At 39.0% G+C, this 20465-nt stretch overlaps 1 protein-coding gene and 1 pseudogene across 50 annotated transcripts in view; both read left to right on the forward strand.

The window, feature by feature from the left end:
• SLMAP (sarcolemma associated protein) overlaps positions 1-20465 on the forward strand; it is a 148066-nt gene that overhangs the window by 56634 nt on the left and 70967 nt on the right. For 26 of the 50 annotated variants that reach the window (XM_021069017.2, XM_021069014.2, XM_021069039.2 and 23 more), the window contains exon 3: positions 6728-6875. In XM_021069017.2, the coding sequence (XP_020924676.1) occupies positions 6728-6875 (148 nt within the window). Of the gene's footprint in view, positions 1-6727; positions 6882-20465 lie in introns of all 50 variants that reach the window. The other 24 variants (XM_021069015.2, XM_021069013.2, XM_021069037.2 and 21 more) reach the window with 1 other exon arrangement.
• LOC146397355 (U2 spliceosomal RNA) lies at positions 5593-5737 on the forward strand (annotated as a pseudogene).

Raw genomic sequence — 20465 nt, forward strand, 5'->3', positions numbered from 1 at the left:
CAGCCACAGCCACGCCAGATCTGAGCCAAGTCCTCGACCTACACCACAGCTCACCATAATGCCAGATCCTTAACCCACTAAGTGAGGCCAGGGATCAAACCCACATCCTCATGGATACTAGGTAGATTTGTTTCCACTGAGCCACAACAGGAACTCCCAAGTTAGAGTAATTTTCAATTTAGGTCTGCCCTGTTCTCTCTAGAATCAAGTAGCAAATTCCAGCATTTCTGGGAATGTGGGCTGAAGTCCTCAAGACTAATGTTTTCCAGGGGGGTGGGGTGGGACAAGGCTAAGGAATGCCAGAAAGATTTCCCACGAATTTTATTTTTCTTCCTTTTTTGACCACCCTGCAGCATATGGAGTTCCTGGTCCAGGGATCAGATCAAAACCATAGTTGGGAGCCAAGGTACAGCTGGGGCAATGCTGGGATCCTTAACCTACTGTGCCAGGCTGGGGATCAAACCTGTGTCCTTGCGCTACCATGATGCTGCCGATCCTGTTGCACCACAGCAGGAACTCCTGATTTCCTGTGATTTTTAAGTTGCCTTTTTCTTCACTCTTCATGTCGTTGCTATAAAACTTTAACTATTTATAGAGTTCTAATAAAGTTGGTTCTGATAGTTTGTTTTTCAGTGTTTATATGAGGATGGGAGCTTGGAGCTACCTACTCTGCTGTTTTGCTGATTTCACTTTCTTCATTTCTTTTTGATTCAAAAAAAACTTCCTCCTTTTTATTTAATTCTTTTAATGGATCATTTTGTTTAGTTATTCACATTCCTAGTTTTGTGTTCAGTTCTGAAATGATTTCCCTTTTATTTCTTTTTTTTTTTTTTGAGGTCTTTCACCTTTCCTAGAGTTTTGTGATTATAATTTATATTTCTCTTTTGTGCCTTGAATTATTTTCTTAGTATCTGTTAGCTTTTCTGGAATCGTATAATTTTGATCTATTCCCAAGGTCTGTCTGTTGCTATGTTCAGGGATGTTATTTTTCTCTTTTTTATTAAAATGACTGTATGGGATAGGACCTTGATATTTTTCTCTTGTTCATTTTTATGTGAAATTTGTTTTCCTGAACTAACAGAAGGGGTCATGATTCAAGATAACTTTTCTAATGTCACAAAGCTCCCTCTTCTGTTGTTTTTGTAAAATGTTAAAAAAAAATTACGGCTTTCTTTCATTTTTCTTCTTTTATCTGGATTTTCTTCCTTGGCTCTATTTCCCCTGCCTCTCTCAATTTTGATTCCATACTCAGCAACTTTCTTGCAGTGTAAAGCCCTATCCTGGAAGGCAGCTTTAGTTGGTGCTGTGCCTGTGTCTTTGAAGGTAATTGTAATCAGTTGGTAGGTTGGTTTTAAGAATTTATGACTCAGGAGTTCCTGTCATGGTGCAGAGGAAACAAATCTGACTGGTATCCATGAGGACCCAGGTTTGATCTCTAGCCTCACTCAGTGGGTTAAGGATCAGGTGTTGCCGTGAGCTCTGTGGTGGAGGTTGCAGACACGGCTAGGATGTGGCGTGGCTGTAGCTGTGGCTGTGGCGTTGGCCAGCAGCTATAGCTCCGATTAGCCTAGCCAGGGAACTTCCATATGCCACCAGTGTGGCCCTAAAAAAAATGGGGGGGGGGAGAATTTATGACTCAGACTGTACCAGCTTTTTTTCAGAACTTATCCTACACACTCACTTATTACTGTATTGGGCTAAACCTTTCCCATTTTCAGTGTCTCTTCTCAAATTGGCTATCATATTGTCCAGTGAATATCTAGTGACTATTTTGATGTTCCTAAGTCCCTCAAATGCCCCATAGCCTCTATATGCATCCTCCTGCACAGATGCTGATTTCATGCAGCTCTATGACTGTTGATAGTTTTCCTCACTTGTATTTTGAGGTTCATGTGGATACTTTATCACCTATTTTTGTTGTAAATGTTGTCCATGGGTTTTTGATTTTGCTGTCTTAGTCACTCTTTTTTATTTTACCTGCTGATTCAAGTAAATTAAAAATCTTTGATATAGTATCTGCCACCTAGAATCCAGAATCCATTCTGCATTCACATTTTAAAAACTCCTCTTCATGGACTTAGAGTTTCTGGCCACATGTTGACTGTGTTTGTGCTTTGTTCTGAAGCTTTAGTTCAAATGTTTTTAATCTATTGTTGGTTGGATATGGCAAACAAAACCTGTCTATGTAGAAAAGGCTGGAAAGAAGTAGTTTATCATTACGGTGGAAATAAAAGCTTTTACAGATTGTAGTAAAGTTGAAAGTCATGCAAATGTATTTGTTTGTGGGATGAAACTTTGTGAAGACCAAAGAGTAAATTAAACAACCTGTGAAGTGCTGTGCCTGTGTCTTTGAACATAATTGTAATCAGCCAGAAACAAGGACAAATGACTGATGGGTCAAAGACAGCCTTTCAGTTCAAGGATCACCATCAATGCCTGATTTTGGGGAGCTTAACATTCATTCAGGGGAAGACAAGGGGTTAATGAAGATAAAGCCTGGAAACAATGAAAGTTGAACTTTGGCCGCAAGCTACAGATGGTTTTATAAATTCAACGCTCCTTCCACATCTGCTCAACATCAAAGTGAGTGCCCAGTGGCTAATGCAAACACTGGGGATGCTTGAGCATTCCTTAGGCTTCTAGGAAATACCGATAGTTAAAACTTCAACAAGATTATGTATTTATTTATTTATTTATTTTTGTCTTTTCTGTCCTTTCAGGGCTGCACCTGTGGCATATGGAAGTTGCCAGGCTAGGGGTCTAATTGGAGCTGTTGCCTCCGGCCTATGCCACAGCCACAACAATGCCAGATCCAAGCCGTGTCTGCAACCTACGCCACAGCTCACAGCAATGCTGGATCATTAACCCACTGAGCAAGGCCAGGGATTGAACCTGCAACCTCATGGTTCCTAGTCGGATTCATTTCTGCTACGCCATGACAGAAACTCCTTTATTTTTTTAGAGTAGTCAAAAGTGATTTAAGTGGGAGGGGGGAAAGTCTGATAGAAAAAGTTTTGTCAGCATAGAGAAGAAAGATATTTCTGGTTTGAAAGTGACAAAGGACCAACTAACTAACATACCTACTATGGGAAATGTTTTCAGGGCCTGTAAGCACAGTCAATTCCCAGTCCCTTGCAAACAAGTTGACTTCTTTATACCTACCTTACCTAATAGTAAAGGTAGACTGAATAGTGGCAGATTGTTTCATAGGAGATGCAGAAACATTATTTTTTATATCAGTTTTTCAAAACACTGAGGGGAGGGAGAAGGTTAAATCAATGAAAATATTTCTGCAGGGAAGTAAACTCTTAAAGTCTAGCTATCCCCACGTACAGAGGCTCAGGGGCACAAGTGGAGGTCATTGTGGCTCAGAGGGATGAAGGAGGAAGATAGTGGGAGATGATGAGTTCAGAGAGTGAACCAGGAGCCAGATGATGTAGGGCTTTGTGGACTAAAATGGTCAGAACTTTGGATTTTATTCCAAGGTGTTTGAAAGCCATTAGCAGGTTGAGAGCAGAGGAACAACGAGCAACTAACGTGAACAGTATGTTCAAGCTAAATGGACAAAGGTACCATAATGTGCTTTGGACAATAATATAGACATGTTAGAATGAAAAGAAACTGGGTTAATATTGATTTAAAATTTTTTTAATTTGAAAATTTATGGTTTTAGAGTTGAGATACAAATATGTGTGTGTATGTGCTTGTATACAACACACAAAAACATACATTTTTGTTTTTCAAACACAGTTTGAACCTTATTTCATGTATTCTTCTGTTCTCTTTGATTTTAAAAACAAACAAACAAAAACCTCTAGGCACAGCCCCCTAAATAGCTTTAGTAACCCACTAATGGATTAGAATTTGAAGTTTGAAAATCATTGTAAATCTAGTATAATCCCCTTTTTCGGCTTGCCAAGGCACATATAACTGAAAATGACCAAACTAGAATTTAGATATTACCACATTTTCTAAGAATGTATCTATTAAAAAACAAAAAACAAACTTCTTTATGCAATGTATGGTAGATTCCAGTGTAGAAAAAATTGTGAGGATAAGTGTTCTTACTTGAACATATTGCCTGTGCTTATCTCCTTGGTGTGAAATGTTAAGGCTTATAAATTTCAATGGAGTTGTAAAATATCAACATAATTTTCTTTATTAATGGTTTATAGACCATTTAATTACAGTTAAATATACAAACTGCTAGCCAAAATAGCAGTTGGTCCCCCCCACTTCTTTTTTTTTTTTTCTTTTTCTCAGTTGATCTCTTTCAAATTATAAACAGAGAATAAGTCTTTTATAAACAGCCTGATGGCCTTTAAATTGTCACCTAGGAATTTTATGAAAAGAAATGTCATTTTCATATTTTCTGCAAATGGCTTTTTCTTTTGTTGTGTTTCATTTTGGAAGAGAGTTTGTGGGAGGAGTGAAGGATAAATGAAACATAAAGGTCAGTGTGAAGTAATGGGGGAAAAAATATCCCTTTTCTTATATTTTCTTATATTGCTTCTGTATTCCATAGCTTTGTGACCTTTGGAAAGAAACTTGCCCATGCCCCACTGTTCTCATGTATAAATGGAAATAATATCTGTATCATAGTTTTGATGTTAAGGTTCTATGAGGGCCAGGTGTTGCAACATATATTTTAATAAATATTAGTTTTCTTCTTTCCTTTCTTCCTTAGGAAGGAATTCATTGAAAATGTGTTGCTAGAATAAGCAGGGCTGGAGAGTGTAGAAAAATGCAAAAAGAAAGGTACATCTTTTTTTCATTGGCTGTTCTCTTCCTAGTAAGTCTGTCGTTTGTGATACCAGTTGTTCTTGATTTCTCTTTGGATAGGTAGGTGATAAATAGGTAGGCTTCCTGTGCCTCCTGCTATCCCTTTTGTTTTTAAATAGGGAAGATGAGGACTTCCTTGGGTGGCTCAGCAGGTTAAGGATCTGGCGTTGTCACTGCTATGGCTCTGGTCATTGCAGTGGCCTGAGTTCAATCCCTGGCCCCAGAACTTCCATATGCCACTCATCAAGGAAGTGGTACTTTATTGTTTGATTCCAGTATTTGAGTTTTTAGTTTCTCCAATCTGTTTTTTTTTTTTTTTCCTTTTCTTCTTCTTTTTAGGGCCTCACCCATGGCATATGAAAGCTCCCAGACTAGGAGTCAAATCAGAGCTGTAGCTGCTGGCCTATGCCACAGCCACAGCAATACCAGATCCCAGCTTCATCTGCAACTCACACCACAGCTCACGGCAATGCCAGATCCTTAACCCACTGAGCGAGGCCAGGGATTGAACCCATGTCCTCATGGATACTAGTCAGGTTTGTTATCACTGAGCCACAACAGGAACTCCTCCAGTCTGTTTGTCCCAAATAATTTATTGAAAATGTGTAGGTCCAGATACTAAGTATGTTAGTTAACTGATAGCTGTTAATTATAGGTGTTGCTTCATGCCAGTTGTCCTTGCCTGTAGAATAAACAACACTTCCTTTGATTTTACCCAGACATTCCAGAAGCAAAATTGCAAAGTGAGATGGAAAGAATAAAATTAGAATTTTGTGTAGCTGGCTTTAAAAAAAAAAAAAAAAAAAAAAAATCGCTTCTCGGCCTTTTGGCTAAGATCAAGTGTAAAAAAAAAAAAAAGCTTTATTGAGATACAATTCATGTACCATGAAAAATTCAGTCTTTTAAAATAATTCAGTGGTTTATAGTATATTCATAGTTATGCAGCCATCACCACTATTTAACTTTAGAACATTTTAATCACCCCCAAAAGAAACCTTAGCAGTTATTCGCCCCACCCCACTCCAACCTCTGTGCTGATACCTCAGCCCCTTGGCAACTACTAATATGCTTTTTGTCTCTATGGGTTTGCTTATTCTGGAGATTTCATATAAATAAAATTACATAATATATGTCTTTTGTGGCTGTTTTTACTTAACCTAATGTATAAAAGTTCATTCAGGGAGTTCCCATCATGGTGCAGCGGAAACGAATCCGACTGGGAACCATGAGGTTTCAGGTTCAATCCCTGGCCTTGCTCAGTGGGTTAAGGATCTGGTGGCGAGCTGTGCTATAGGTCGCAGACATGGCTTGGATCCTGTGTTGTGGCTGTGGCATAGGCTGATAGCTGTAGCTTCAATTCAACCCCTGGCCTGAGAACCTCCATGTGCTGTGGGCACGGCCCTAAAAAAACAAAAAAGAAAAAAAAGAAAAAAATTCACCCATGTTATAGCATGAATCAGTATTTCATTCCTTTTTATTGCCAAATAATGTAATTCTTATGGATGAACTACATTTTGTTTCCCCATTCATCAATTGATAGGCATTCGGGTTGTATCCACCTTTTGGCCATAATGAATAATGCTGCCATGAACATTTGTGTACAAATTTTTGTGAGGACCTATGTTTTCAGTTCTCTTCAGTGTATACCTCATAGTAGAATTGCAGGGTCATATGCCAACTTTATGTTTATCATTTTGAGGACCTTATAAATTTTTTTCCAAAGTGGTACACGATTTTGTCTAGCTGGATTTTAAATCACCCAGTTTTAGAGTTCTTATTTCATATACAATAAAGGATAACCTTAGCTGAAATAAGTGATTGGAATTAATAGGGGGAAAAGATCCACCTGCTGTTAGTTGGCAAAGTTGGAAGTACTTTTTTAAAAAGTGGGTTTGGGATTATTACTATTAATCTTTGGCTCTTTTTTAAAATTTTATTTTTGCAGTTTTATCTCCAAGACACTAAAAGTAGTAATGGTACCTTTATAAATAGCCAGAGATTGAGTCGAGGCTCTGAAGAAAGTCCACCATGTGAAATTCTTTCCGGTGACATTATCCAGTTTGGGGTAGATGTGACGGAGAACACACGGAAAGGTACGGGTATGGATCAATTTTTCCTATTATTTGTCTTTTTAAGTTTGATTTTTTTTTATTCTGTTGTTGAATGTTACAAAACATTTCATGCTTGTAAAATCAACTTAAATACTGCATTTTAGGCAGTGAAAAGTTGAGTCTCTCACTTTCCCTATTGTTTTTCTAAAATTTTAAATTCTGAAATGTTAAATAATTTATAATCTTTATCATAGTATGAAAACATAGGGCACTGTTGTGTCAATTTGGAAATAAATGACAGCAGTGACACTCTGCCTAAAACCATCAAAGAGCTTAACCATAAAGATATTTGTTGTTAACTTATTAACAGGAAGCCTGGAGGCAGGTAGGTCTAGACTTTGTTCATATGGCTCAGTGAGGTTTTCAGGAATCCAGGGCCTTACTGTCTTCCCATTCTGTTATCCTTTACATGTTGGTTTCTTAAGCTTTTGCCTGTTGCTGTATGGTATGAGTAATGGCTGTGATCCCAGGCATTGTTCCTCACACCAGTGTCCTAGGCAAAAAAATGAGGTAGGGGCAAAATGCCTTCTTTTGTGGCTCTCTTTTTATGTTTGAAAGAACAGTCTTTCATAAATGCTTTCTAGCATTTTCCTTCTTTTCTCATTGGCTGTATAGGTAGGCCACATCCAAAGCTGTAACTGTAGCTACAGGGTACCTGAAAAGGGAGTTACCTAGCAAAGGAGAGCAGGAGATCCATGATTGGCATAGATCAGTTATGATTTATCCCTTTCAGTTATACATTCATTATTGCCCCAAACAAAATCAGAATTGTGTAGATAGCTAATAGTACCTAGCACAGATAGAAAATTTCATGTCTCAGTTTTTGAAACTAGAAGTTCTCTAGCTAAATAAATTTAGATTATCTTTTTACAATTCGAAGCTTCCTGACTCGGCCTAGTTTACTGTTCACTTTATGACCATGTAATTATGTGGCTTAATCATAAAATTAAATAAACAGAAACCAAAAGTAGGCAGTCTCACCATCTTATAATAATATGGACATTGGAACCAATTGACAAGTTTCTCCTTTCATTTCTCTGAGCACTCTCTGATCTGGTGATACCCTACCTAAGCCATTAGTCTCTGACATTTTACACAGTAGACATGGGGATCCAGAGGTGGTGGTAGTGGTGTGTGTGTGTACATGTGCATATGTATTTACATACTGCACCTGCAGTATTATTTTTACTGGGTTTTGTTGGCCTCCTCAAGATGTTAAGTTTTGTTATTTTAATTTTTGTGGGGCCAGTGTCTTAGGAATTTTCAACTACAATTGTAAAATAGAAAAGAAAGTTTGTATTTTGATGCAAAATATTGAGTGCTGCTTGCTAAGAGAACTCAACCTATGTTTAAACATACTGAGAACAGCTGCAGTGGACACTAATATCTACTGTGGCCACATCACACCTCCTCTGCTAACAAGTCATTCAGCAAACATCTACTGAGCTCCAGCTGTCAGTAACCCACAGAGAAGGCAGAGAATCTGATCATACTGTCTTTCTCTCTAAGAGGTGTCTGTTTTCTTGACTTATATTTCTCAAAGAGAATTAATAGGTATTTAACTGATAGATGAATGAAGGTAATCAAATATATTTAGGACATGCATAATTAACCAAAGGTCGGCAGGAATTCTCAGAGCTTTTAATGTGCTAACATATTTGCAGATCTCCAAGAGGGTGACTTTAGAATGTAGGGTAGGTAGCTCTTTCGAAACTCCTGCCCACTCTTCTTCCCTATCTAGCTGTGGGGACACTTTAGAAAATGCTCTAGAAAGCAAAGAAGACAACTCTGAGATTCCGGGTTGCTATTAATATAATGTTTTGCAAACCTAGATTCTGGCAGACTTCTTTTAAAATTTAACTATCCTTTATGCCAACTTTAAGAAACTAGAGAAAAATTTCTTCATCATATAAAATGTTTCTTGGAGTTCCCATTGTGGCTCAGTGGTTAACGAATCCATCTATGAACCATGAGGTTGCAGGTTCGATCCCTGGCCTCGCTCAGTGGCTTAAGGATCCAGCGTTGCCGTTAGCTGTGGTGTAGGTCTCAGACGCAGCTTGGATCTGGCGTTGCTGTGGCTGTGGCCGTGGCCGGCGGCAACAGCTCCGATTAGAACCCTAGCCTGGGAACCTCTATATGCCATGGGCGCGGCCCTAGAAAAGACCGAAAAAAAAAATTTCTTTTGGTGTTTATTGGCCTCAAAAAGTTGACTTATGTTAGGCATGGACTCTGGGATACAGCCACAGTTGAGTACTACTATTTGAGTATATGCTTAAAAAAAGAAAGACTTTGGGGAGTTCCTATTGTGTTGCAGCGGAAAGGAATATGACTAGAATCCTTGAGGATGAGGGTTCAGTCCCTGGACTTGCTCAGTGGGCTGGGGATGGGGATCCAGCATTGCCCTGAACTGTGGTGTAGGTCACTTGGATTCCGTGGTGCTGTGGCTGTGGCTGCAGCTGCAGCTCCAATTCTGCCCCTAGCCTGGGAAGTTCCATATGCCTCAGGTGCTGCCCTTAAAAAAAAAAAAAAAAAGACTTTGTTTATGCTAGCATATATTATGGTAAGCTTTTTATCACTTGGAAAATCCTATTGAAATTATATAATACTACTGGGTAACCTGTGAATCAAAGAAGAAAACAAAAGGGGAATTTCAAACTATGTGTAAAGGAAAGGAAACTTTCATATGAAAATACAGTAAATCCTTTACTCAGATAAAAGTTTATTTCCTTAAATTTTTTCAGTATTAAAAAAGAAAGGCAATGAAGGAACTTGGCACTTCGAAGAAATGAGAAAAAAAAAAAACAAGAAAAAAAAAGCTGGGAAGAAGAAATAAAAAGGAGAAATTAATAAAATAAAACTCTAGAAGAGATAAACCCAAATGCTGGTTCTTTGAAAAAAATAAAATAAAATAGGTACTTCATAAGCCTTGATTTCTTTCTTAGGTTAAAAAATACTAGCAAAAATATGTAAGATAAGGCATGACAAGGCCACATAAACACAGATAAGGGACATGGTAAAAAAATTCTTAGAGACTCTTACATGCCATCCTATGGCAAAGGGGGAAAAAAAAAAGCTAAAGTAAATTAATGTTTTCTTAGCAAAATTATCCCAGGATGTAGAAAACTTTCAAGTTGATTTCCCTAAAAGAGACAGAAAAAGTTCTTAAAGATTAATTCAGAAACAAGCATTTCACAGATGAAGTTGATGTTACTCTTAAATAACAGAAAATTCCAATGTTGTTTAAATAATCCAGCATAGGTAGAGGAGAAAACTGTAACTCATTTGTTAAAATAGATGAAAAATTCTCATTAAGAACTAGTAAACTAAATTCAGAAACGAAGCTAGAGTAAATAGTAAAGTAGGATTTACTCTAGGAATGCAGAGATGATTCAATTTGGGGGAAGTATGTCAGTATCATCCACAAACTAAAGCTGGAAAATATGTGCTGTATAACCAATAGAAGTTGAAAGGCACTTGAGGAAGTTCCCTGGTGACCTAGTGGTTAGCACTCAGCACTTTCACTGCCATGGCCCAGGTTTAATCCCAGGTTTGGGAACTGAGTTCCTACATTAAGCTGGTGTATGATGTATGCCAGACCCCCCCCCCGCCACCGCCCAGAAAAAAAAAAAAAGGATCTTAATTTTTTTTAAAGGCATTTAATCAAACTCAAACTCAGGAGTTTGTTAGTTCGTTTGTTTGTTGCTTTTTAGTGCTGCACCTGCGGCAAATGGAAGTTCCCAGCCTAAGGGTTGGATCAGAGCTACAGCTGCTGGCCTACACTACAGCCACATCAACTCTGGATCCTACCTGCATCTGCATACTACATCACAGCTCATGGCAGCTCCAGATCCTTAACCCACTAGGGGAGGCCAGGGATTGAACTCTCATGGTTCCTAATCAGATTTGTTTCTGTTGCGCCACAACGGGAATGCCTAAATTTTTAAAAAAATATTTTACAGCCTCACCTCAGCATATGGAAGATTCCAGGCCATGGCGTTGCTGTGGCTGTGGCATAGGCTGGAGGCTACAGCTCCGATTCGACCCCTAGCCTGGGAACCTCCATATGCTGCAGGTGTAGTGCTAGAAAAGACAAAAAAAAAAAAAAAAAAAATTAGATACTTGAAATGATAGAAACTAGTTTGTAGGGATCTATGAAATGATTTTTTTTTTAAAAATCAGTGTGCATAGTACAAAAAACAATGGAAAAATAATTTTTTTTTTTTTTGGTCTTTTTAGGGCTGCACATGCAGCATCTGGAAGTTCCCAGGCTAGGGGTTGAATCAGAGTTATAGCTGCTGGCCTACGCTACAACCACAGCAGTGCTGGATCCAAGCTGAGTCTGCGACCTACACCACAGCTCACAGCAACATCAGATCCTTAACCTGCTGAATAAGGCCAGGGATTGAACCTGAGTCCTTATGGATACTAGTCGGATTTGTTTCCAGTGTGCCACAACGGGAACTCCATGAGGAATAATTTTTAAGTTGCCCTCATGCAGCTCTTAGAAAGAATACGTTAGGAGTATATGAATTGCAGGAATTCTATAACACGTATTAAGTGGGTAAAGAATTACTTTTAAGAAGTTCCTATTGTGGCTCGGCAGAAACGAATCCAGCTGGTATCCATGAGGACACAAGTTCAATCCCTCAGTGGGCTAAGGATCCTGTGTTGCTGTGAGCTATGGTGTAGGTCACAGATACGGCTTGGATCCTGCCTTGCTGTCATTGTGGTGTAGGCCAGTGGCTACAGCTCCAATTTGACCCCTAGCCTGGAAACCTTCCTATGTCACAGGTGTGGCCCTAAAAAGACAAAAACAAAACAAAGAATTGCTTTTATTAATTTCATTATTTTTAAAAAGTTACATCCCTCTAAATGTGTGTGTGTGTGTGTGTGTGTGTGTGTATCTTTGTGTGTGATTATATGACCGTAGTGGATAAACATGAAAGAATGCATAAATACTAGTCATTAATTTGAGTCATCCTGGAGTGTGGTTGGAGAGGAGGAATAAAGAAGTGGGAGGAGTTCCTGTTGTGGCTCAACAGTAACAAATCCGACTAGTATCCATGAGGATGTGGGTTCAATCCCTGGCTTCACTCAGTAGGTTAAGGATCTTGTGTTGCTGTGAGCTGTGATGTAGGTCACAGACATAGCTTGGATCCCACATTGCTGTGGCTGTGAAGTAGGCTGACAGCTGCAGCTCCGATTCGACCCCTAACCTAGGAACCGCCATTGCGGCCCTAAAAAGCAAAAAAAAAAAAAAAAAAAAAGAGAGAGAGAGAGAAATGGGAGCCAAATTAAAAAGGATGAACCTAAGGAAACTAATAAATCCCCTCCAGAATATATGACATACATGTATTTATGTAAAATAATTATGTTTTGAAAGGATATTTCAAAAAACAAATATATAACATATAAATTTGTGTTTGTGTGTATGTATATAAAATCAGGATTTTTTTTTTTTTTTTTTTTTGGCTTTTTGTTTGTATTTTCTAGGGCTGCACCTGCAGCATATGGAGGTTCCCAAGCTAGGGGTCTAGTCAGAGCTACAGCTGCTGGCCCACGCCACAGCCACAGCAACGCGTGATCCAAGCAGTGTCTGTGACCTACACCACAGTTCACCGTGATGCCAAATCCCCAACCCACTGAGCGAGACCAGGGATCGAACCCACAACCTCATGATTCCTAGTCGGATTTGTTAACCACTGAGCCATGACAGGAACTCCTAAAATCAGGATTTTTGTTTAAAATGTAATATGAATCTAAGCAGCTGAACATAATCAGTTTATATTGGGCTTTCTTCTATTGCAAGCCCTCCAAAACAAGCTGATTTTGATGTTTGGCTTTCCACCTAGTGTGACTCCAGGGAAAAGACTAAGTGATTGGCACCTAGTAATACCTTGCCCTATAGATATAAAGTGTTATTGCAAACAAATAGGATAACTTTCTAATAGATAAAGGGAAAAATAAAGGAAGGGAGAAAGAGAGAAAGCCAACCTTTCAGATCCTCATGGAATGAGAACCTTATCAACCAGACTGCTGGCCCTGGCTCTGTTCCCACACCCTCAGACTGCTCAGATGGCATGAGTTTTCTGAGTAATACATTACAGTAATCCTCTGTTGCAAATCTTTTTTTTTTTTTTTTTTTTTCTCATTAGGGCTGCACCTGCAGCATATGGAAGTTCCCAGGTTAAGGGTCAAATCGGAATTGCAGATGCCAGCCTGTACCACAGCTGCAGCAACACCAGATCTGAGCTTCATCTCCAACCTACGCCACAGCTTGCAGCAATGCTGGATCCTTAGCATACTGACTGGGGCCAGCTATTGAACACTCCTCCTCAGGATTCTGGTTGGGTTCTCAACCTGCTGAGCCATGATGGGAACTCCTCCCTTGCAAATCTTCAAACCATTTAGTTTAATAAACTTCATATATAACTCCAAATAGCTCATCAGTCCAGATCCCACTTCACCAGAATCTGGTCCTTGGTTAAGCCCCCATGAACAAAGGGCTTATCACGAATAAAGGTCAATGGTATCTTCCTTTTGCTTTTTGCTATAGATGCGCTGAATTACTTTTACTCCCCACAACAGACCTTCCCTTTTCTGGCTTTCAAGCCCCTGCACGTAATTTTTCCTTTACCTCAGAACCTTTCTAGGCTCGACAAGTTAACTGTCCATGCCCCTGTCATGCACTGTTCTCATCTCCTTTATGTGTTTGCCTCCCTCGCTAACCTGTAAACTCTGTGAAAGCAGGCAATATGTCTGTTTTCATTGTAGAACCTCCACACTTATCCTGGCACATACTGGTTGAATAAATTTTAAAATGTCTCATGAATCTTTACTATTTTACAGAAGTTCTTTTCTACCAATTTCATCTAAGATTTTGACAGTCTTCTTCCTAATCTGGAGACTTATATGAAGATTAGATATCAGCAACCTTCCTATTACCCACTGCCTTTTTTAATCTGCCGTGTCTCGGTTGCCTTTCCTTAACCTGTCTCAGCTCTAATTTCTTCCTCTTATGAAATGGGACTCATGATACTACTACCTCAAGATTTGTGTTACTGTATTCAAAGCTCACATTGTGACACAATGTTCAATGTGAATACTGAAAGAGTGAATATAAAGTACTTAGCTCAGTCAGGTGCCTTTATTATTCCTTAAACCCTTGTCGGTCTTTTTTTTTTTTTTTTGGCCATGTCTGCAGCATGAAGAAGTTCTGGGGCCAGGGACTGAACCCGTGCCACAGCAGTGACAACACCATATCCTTTATCACTAGGCCACTGGGGAACTTCCCCCAGCCATTTTTAGTCTTTTCTTGTTAGCAAGTTTGTCCCTCTTTCTCAGTAGCTTCAGCCCCAGGCTTCTTTCCCTGTCTGTCCTTTGGAACCCATCATCGATCATTTCCAAGGTACTGTCACCAACTCCTAGACTACTCCTTGACTTTTGGCTATGCTGTTTTGCTTGTTTCTTTTCTCTTCTCTTTTCTTTCTTTCTTCCTTCCTTCCTTCCTTTTCTTCCTTTCTCCCTTTCCTTTCCTTTCCTTTCCTTTCCTTTCCTTTCCTTTCCTTTCCTTTCCTTTCCTTCCTTCCTTCCTTTTTCTTTTTAGTTCCACCCATAGCATATGGAAGTTACCAGACCAGGGATTGAACCCTTGCCACAGCAGTGACCTAAGCTGCTGCAGTGACAACAGTGAATCTTTAACCTGCTGCCCCACAAGGGAATTTCTGTTTTGCTTCTTTCTAGCTCTTGGAAACTTTCACCATTAGCTTTACATACTTCCATTTTCTAGCTACTGGGGGAAATCACAGGGCTGATTCAGCACAGACGGTACCAAATTTGCCAGATTGACTGAGAGAATCTTTCTGATGGCATGGCAGTCTTCTTTTTTCATTAAAAAAATGGATACTCAACCCAGGATGTACACCAGAATTACCTGCAGAGCTTTGTAAAATTACAGTTGTGTGGATTCAGCTCTAAGAAGGAGACTTGTTAGGTGTGGGGCGTAGACATATTTTAAAAAAGGCTTTGGTTTTTCTTTTGGGCCACTAGGTGTAAGAACTCTGCTCTTGGGAGTTCCCATTGTGGCTCAGTAGAAACAAATCCAGTTAGTATCCATGAGGATGAGGGTTCGATCCCTGGCCTTGGCCAGTGGGTTGGGGATCCAGCGTTGCTGTGAGCTATGGTTTAGGTCAAAGATGGTGTTTGGATCCTGCATTGTTGTGGCTGTGGTGTAGGCCACTGGCTGTGGCTCCGATTCAGCTCCTAGCCTGGGAACTTCCATAGCCCCTCGGACAGCCCTAAAAGAAGCAAAAACAAAAACAAAAAAACCCTGCTCTTCGGAAGTTCCCTGGTGGTCTAGTGGTTAGGGCTTGGCATTTTCACTGCTGTGGCCTGTGTTCAATCTCTGATCTGGGAACTGAGATTGCACATCAAGGCATTGCCTGCCATAGTCAAATAAATTAATTTAATTAAATAAATTGTTTACAAAAAAGAACTCTGCTCTTTTAAGTTTCTGACAACAGTTTTATATGCTTTCCCTTATTCTCAAGTCCCAAATTTCCATTCTCATGTTATCTCTTGTGAATCCATACTTGCTGGCTCTATACCTGTATTTTCAGTTGCTTGTTTGGTTGTTTCCCATTCACTGCCATTCCAAATTCCTGTGGTGTTTTGCAGCATTTGTGAATTTTTCCCCCTTTCTTGTCATGTTAGGTATTTCAAGTTCTCTCTGCAAACTAAATTGAAATCTCAATGACAGAGACCTGATTATAGTCCTCCTAATTTTTCCCATCATTCCCAGCATACTCTTTTGTAGCCAGCAAGTTCTCAAGTGAATTTTGAGCCAACAGGTAAAGCCAAAGAACCACCAAGTCAAAAGATAAGCCAGAAAGCCACTTAAGTCTGAGTATGCTAGAGAAATGAAGTAGCAAATTAATCCACGTACATAGAAAAAAGATTCCTCCCATCAAATAAGTAGTTTGAAACAGGATTCCTAGGAGAAATACTGACTCTGAGTCTAGAACAGGAAATGTACAAATTGGATTTATAAGATGTTGTCATACCAGAAAGCAGTGAAACTATCTAAGACCGCTGAGGTTCTGTTAGAAGGACTTTGGAATTAACGTGGAGTTCTGACTGCTCCACAATTGAACAATTTGAGCATCAAACAATAATAATAGCAGTTTAGGGATTTATGTGTAAAGCCATAAACTTATAAAATAGCTTTAAAAAAAAGATTTGATCACCTTTGGAAGAACTTAGGAAAACCATTTCTCATTCTGAAAACAGATAGAAAGAAAAAACAAAACATTTATGTTCCCTTTCCTGTAAGAATTAGACCTGAAATAAACAAGTGGTTGAAGAGTTTTTTTGTTTTGTTTTGTTTTGTTTTTTATGGTTTTTAGAGCCACACCTGCAGCATATAGAGGTTCATAGATTAGGGGTCGAATTGGGCCTACAGCTGCCAGCCTACACCACAGCCATAGCAGTATCGGTGACTTACACCACAGCTCACAGCAACACTGGATCCCGACCCACTGAGCAAGGCCAGGGATAGAACCTGCATTCTCATGGATACTAGTCGGATTCATTTCCACGGCACCACGATGAGAACTCCCCTCCCCCCCAAATTTTTTTAAGACAGTCTCTTCAGCAAGTGATGTTGGGAAAGCTGGACATGGAAGCCAATGAAGTTAGAACACTTATACACACCATACACAAAAATGAACTCAAAATGTCTTAAATACTTAAATATAAGACATGACACTGTAAAACTGGAAGAGAATACGAGCAAGACATTTTCTGACAAAATCATAGCAGTGTTTTCTTAGGTAAGTTTTCTAAGGCAATAGAAATAAAATGAAAAATAAATCAATGGTACCTAATCAAACTTCATTCTGCACAGCAAAGGAAACCATAAACAAAAGAAAAAGGAGTTCCTTTTGTGGCTCAGGGGAGTTAAGAACCCCACAGTGTCTGTGAGGATGTGGGTTCCATCTCTGGCCTCGCTCAGTGGGTAGAGGATCCGCCATTGTCGCAAGCTGTGGCATAGGTCGCAGATGCAGCTCAAATTCAGTGTTGCCACAGCTGTGGCAGAGGCCTGCAGCTGTGGCTCCAATTTGACCCCTAGCCCAGAAGCTACTACATGCCACAGGTGTGGCCATAAAAAGGAAAAAATTAATCTTAAAAATAAAAATTAAAAAGTCTTAGAATCAGAAGCATAATATAGTAAAAAATACAAGAATGAAAGTTTGGTAACTTTCTTCTTAGATTATAGTCAAAAGACAATTAAATGAATAATTTTCCAGCCTGGAAATGTTAACATCTCTCACTTAAGTCCTTATTTTTTTTTTTTTTTAATGTTTCTTGGACTTTTACTTAGTTTATTGCCAGTCATTTCAAGAGGTACTTCAGACTACTCATGTATAGTATTAACCTTCCTACTCAGTGCAGAAGATACAGAACCAGACTCCAACATACCCCAGTAGTTTTAGTCTCCCAGTCTAGGGCCTTAAATAGTTTTTAATCTTATCAAAAGTGAACATTGGTCCTTTAATTGCTGTTTGTGTGAAAAGGTCATAGAAAAGACTGACTGCATATCATAAAGTGCATATATTAACTCAAAAGCAAAATAAATAATCTACATAAGATATAGAGAAAAAACTCATGCAAGTGGTGTGTGTAATCTTAATGCTAGTTTTTAATAAAGTCATGACTACAGCAGGTAATTGCAGATTTTTCTCTGCAGATATCTTGTTTCCTCAACACATATGTCTTTCATATTTTTAACATTTCTGAAATGTGCATGTAGGTTACAAGTGTGGCAGTGTTCCTATAGCCTCCTTACCCCAGCTCAAAATTTTTTAAATTGTGTTTTACAATTAATTTTGTCTTTGAATCTTGGCAATATGTTACTAATAATGTTTCCAGGTGAATTTTGAGAGCAAAATTTGTTTTAAAAGTGCTTCACAGAATACTTTAGAGCAGTGTTTTCCAAAGTATTTTCTTCATAATCCCATGTGTATTATATATGTTATACCATAAAATCTGTTCCAATGTTCCTAAAAGTAGGGGTGGAGATGCTCAATGGTCAAATAAATTTGGAAAATATATCTTACTTTTAGAGACTCACTAAGGACAAAAACCCATTAAGCTCTGAGAAAGCCTGTGGTTTAAAAAAAAAAAAAAGCCTGGAGTCCCCATCATGGCGCAGTGGAAACGAATCCGACTGGCATGCATGAGGGTGCAGGTTCGATCCCTGGCCTCGCTCATTGGGTCGGGGATCTGGCATTGCCATGAGCTGTGGTGTAGGCTGACAGCTATGGCTCCGATTCTACCTCTAGCCTGGGAACCTCCATATGCTGCAGGTGTGGCCTCCAAAAGCAAATAAAAAAATAAAGTAAAACCTCTTTCTGTCTCTTTTAATCAAATATTTTTGTAACCTCTTCTGACCCCAAAATCCTTTTTTTAAAATACCTGCTAACACTTCATTTTGGGAAATGATGCTATGTAGAATTGATTAATAAATATATTAGAACATGGGGAGTTCCCGGCATGGCGCAGTGGTTAACGAATCCGACTAGGAACCATGAGGTTGCGGGTTCGGTCCCTGCCCTTGCTCAGTGGGTTAACGATCCGGCGTTGCTGTGAGCTGTGGTGTAGGTTGCAGATGTGGCTCGGATCCCGCATTGCTGTGGCTCTGGCGTAGGCCGGAGACTACAGCTCCGATTAGACCCCTAGCCTGGGAACCTCCATATGCCGCGGGAGCGGCCCAAGAAATAGCAAAAAGACAATAAATAAATAAATAAATAAATAAATAAATAAATAAATAAATAAATGTATTAGAACAAAACAGTTTTTTCATGTTACTTTAAATATTGCCTGTTGCAAATCAAGAAGATAACTTTTTTTTTTTTTAATTTTTTAGGGGCACACCCACTAGCAATTGAATTGGAGCTATAGCTATTAGCCTACACCACAGCCATGGCAATGCCAGATCCTTAGCCCACTGAGCAAGGCCAGGGATCAAACCCGCAACCTCATGGTTCCCAGTCAGATTCGTTTCTGCTGTGCCATGATAGCATCTCCTGATAACTAACATTTCTATGCAACCATGTATCTAGTTGTCACAAGAACCTTTCCAAGGGCAGAGTTGGCTAAATTCAGTTGTCATCTTAGTCAGATGTGATGTTTAACTGTCTTCAAAAGTGCAACAACTTTGTGGTGCCCAACTAGGATGAGCTCTTTGTTCATCTCACAAAGTTATGTATTGGTCCAGTTGCCGGGCTTCAGGGGGATACATCTGAGCAAAAGAAATCCTTAGATAACGTATCAAAGATTGTTGACTGTGGCACTATAGTTGTATTCTGTAACTCACTGCACCTTTTAAAAAACAGAAACAATTTTATTACCGATTTAAATATTTTGGTAAATTATCACTATTGCTGGGTCATCTTGTATTGTACTCCTATATTTATTGAAGGCTCTTTATAGTAAATCTCTGTGGGAGCCATAGAGCTGGATTAAATCCACTGCTTCCCTGTCTTCTGCCAGGGAAAGGAGGCAGTTAGGTGGTTCTGGCAAGTGGAAATGAACACTACTGTTCAGAAATTAAGAGATATCGTCCCCCCTGAGTAGTGGAAACTATAAAATATTAGCCAGACATGTTCTCTGGTATATTCAATAACCATTTATTAAATGCCTTATTTGTACCAGATAATTCTACTAAGTACCAGGTTTAAAAGTGAGAAGCAACAATGATTGCTGCCCTCAAAGAGTTAACTCTAATTGGTGAAAACAGCACTTGTATAAATAATATTCACAATGCAGTGTGTTTAGTGTTATAGGTAAATACAGGAGGCTCTGGGGACACCTAACTCAGATACTGAACTTTGGTAAAGGAGGTAAAGAGACTGAGCCTAGAGGATAAGTAGCGTATGGCTATGCAGGCAAGAGGATAAAGGACCATCACAGAAAAGACAGCTTCTGTCAAAGGCGTGGGGTTGTGAAAAGAAATCTGGAGATACAGGTGGCTTGGTTTTGTATTGAGTATCTATGGTAGTAAGATGGGGGGACAAGATCCAAAAAGAAGGTCAGTGGTTCATGGCCCTAATTGCTATGTTAGGCAGAGAGTTTAGAAGATTGCCACATGAATGATTCTTGATCTGTGCCAGTACTTTTCATATAATTAGTTAATAAAATTAATACTGAGTAAACCATTTCTAAATTTCTAGATGACAGAGTAATTGTAATACTTAGGTTAATATGCCATCTTGATGACTCATGGGCCTGATCACTTAGTAAGTTACTCTCATATAAAAGCATTAGCTTTATGTTTTAAAATCAGTTTTATTGAGATGTGATTTACTTACAACTTACTAACTCTACATGTGTGATTCACTGAGTTTTAACAAACATATATAGTCAAATAACCACCACTTCTCTATCATAATATAGTATAATTTCATCACCATACATTAGCTTTTTTTTTTTTTTGTAATTTATTTAGTTTTAGTCACCGTGTGCAGTGGCTTAATTTGACATCTCAGTTCCCAGACCAGAGATTGAACTCCA

This window comes from Sus scrofa, chromosome 13 (assembly GCF_054392235.1).
Source record: "Sus scrofa isolate SSC_HxYL_T2T_F1_AM1 chromosome 13, Sscrofa_HxYL_maternal_Yorkshire_Landrace_v2.0, whole genome shotgun sequence".
Taxonomy (NCBI): domain Eukaryota; kingdom Metazoa; phylum Chordata; class Mammalia; order Artiodactyla; family Suidae; genus Sus; species Sus scrofa.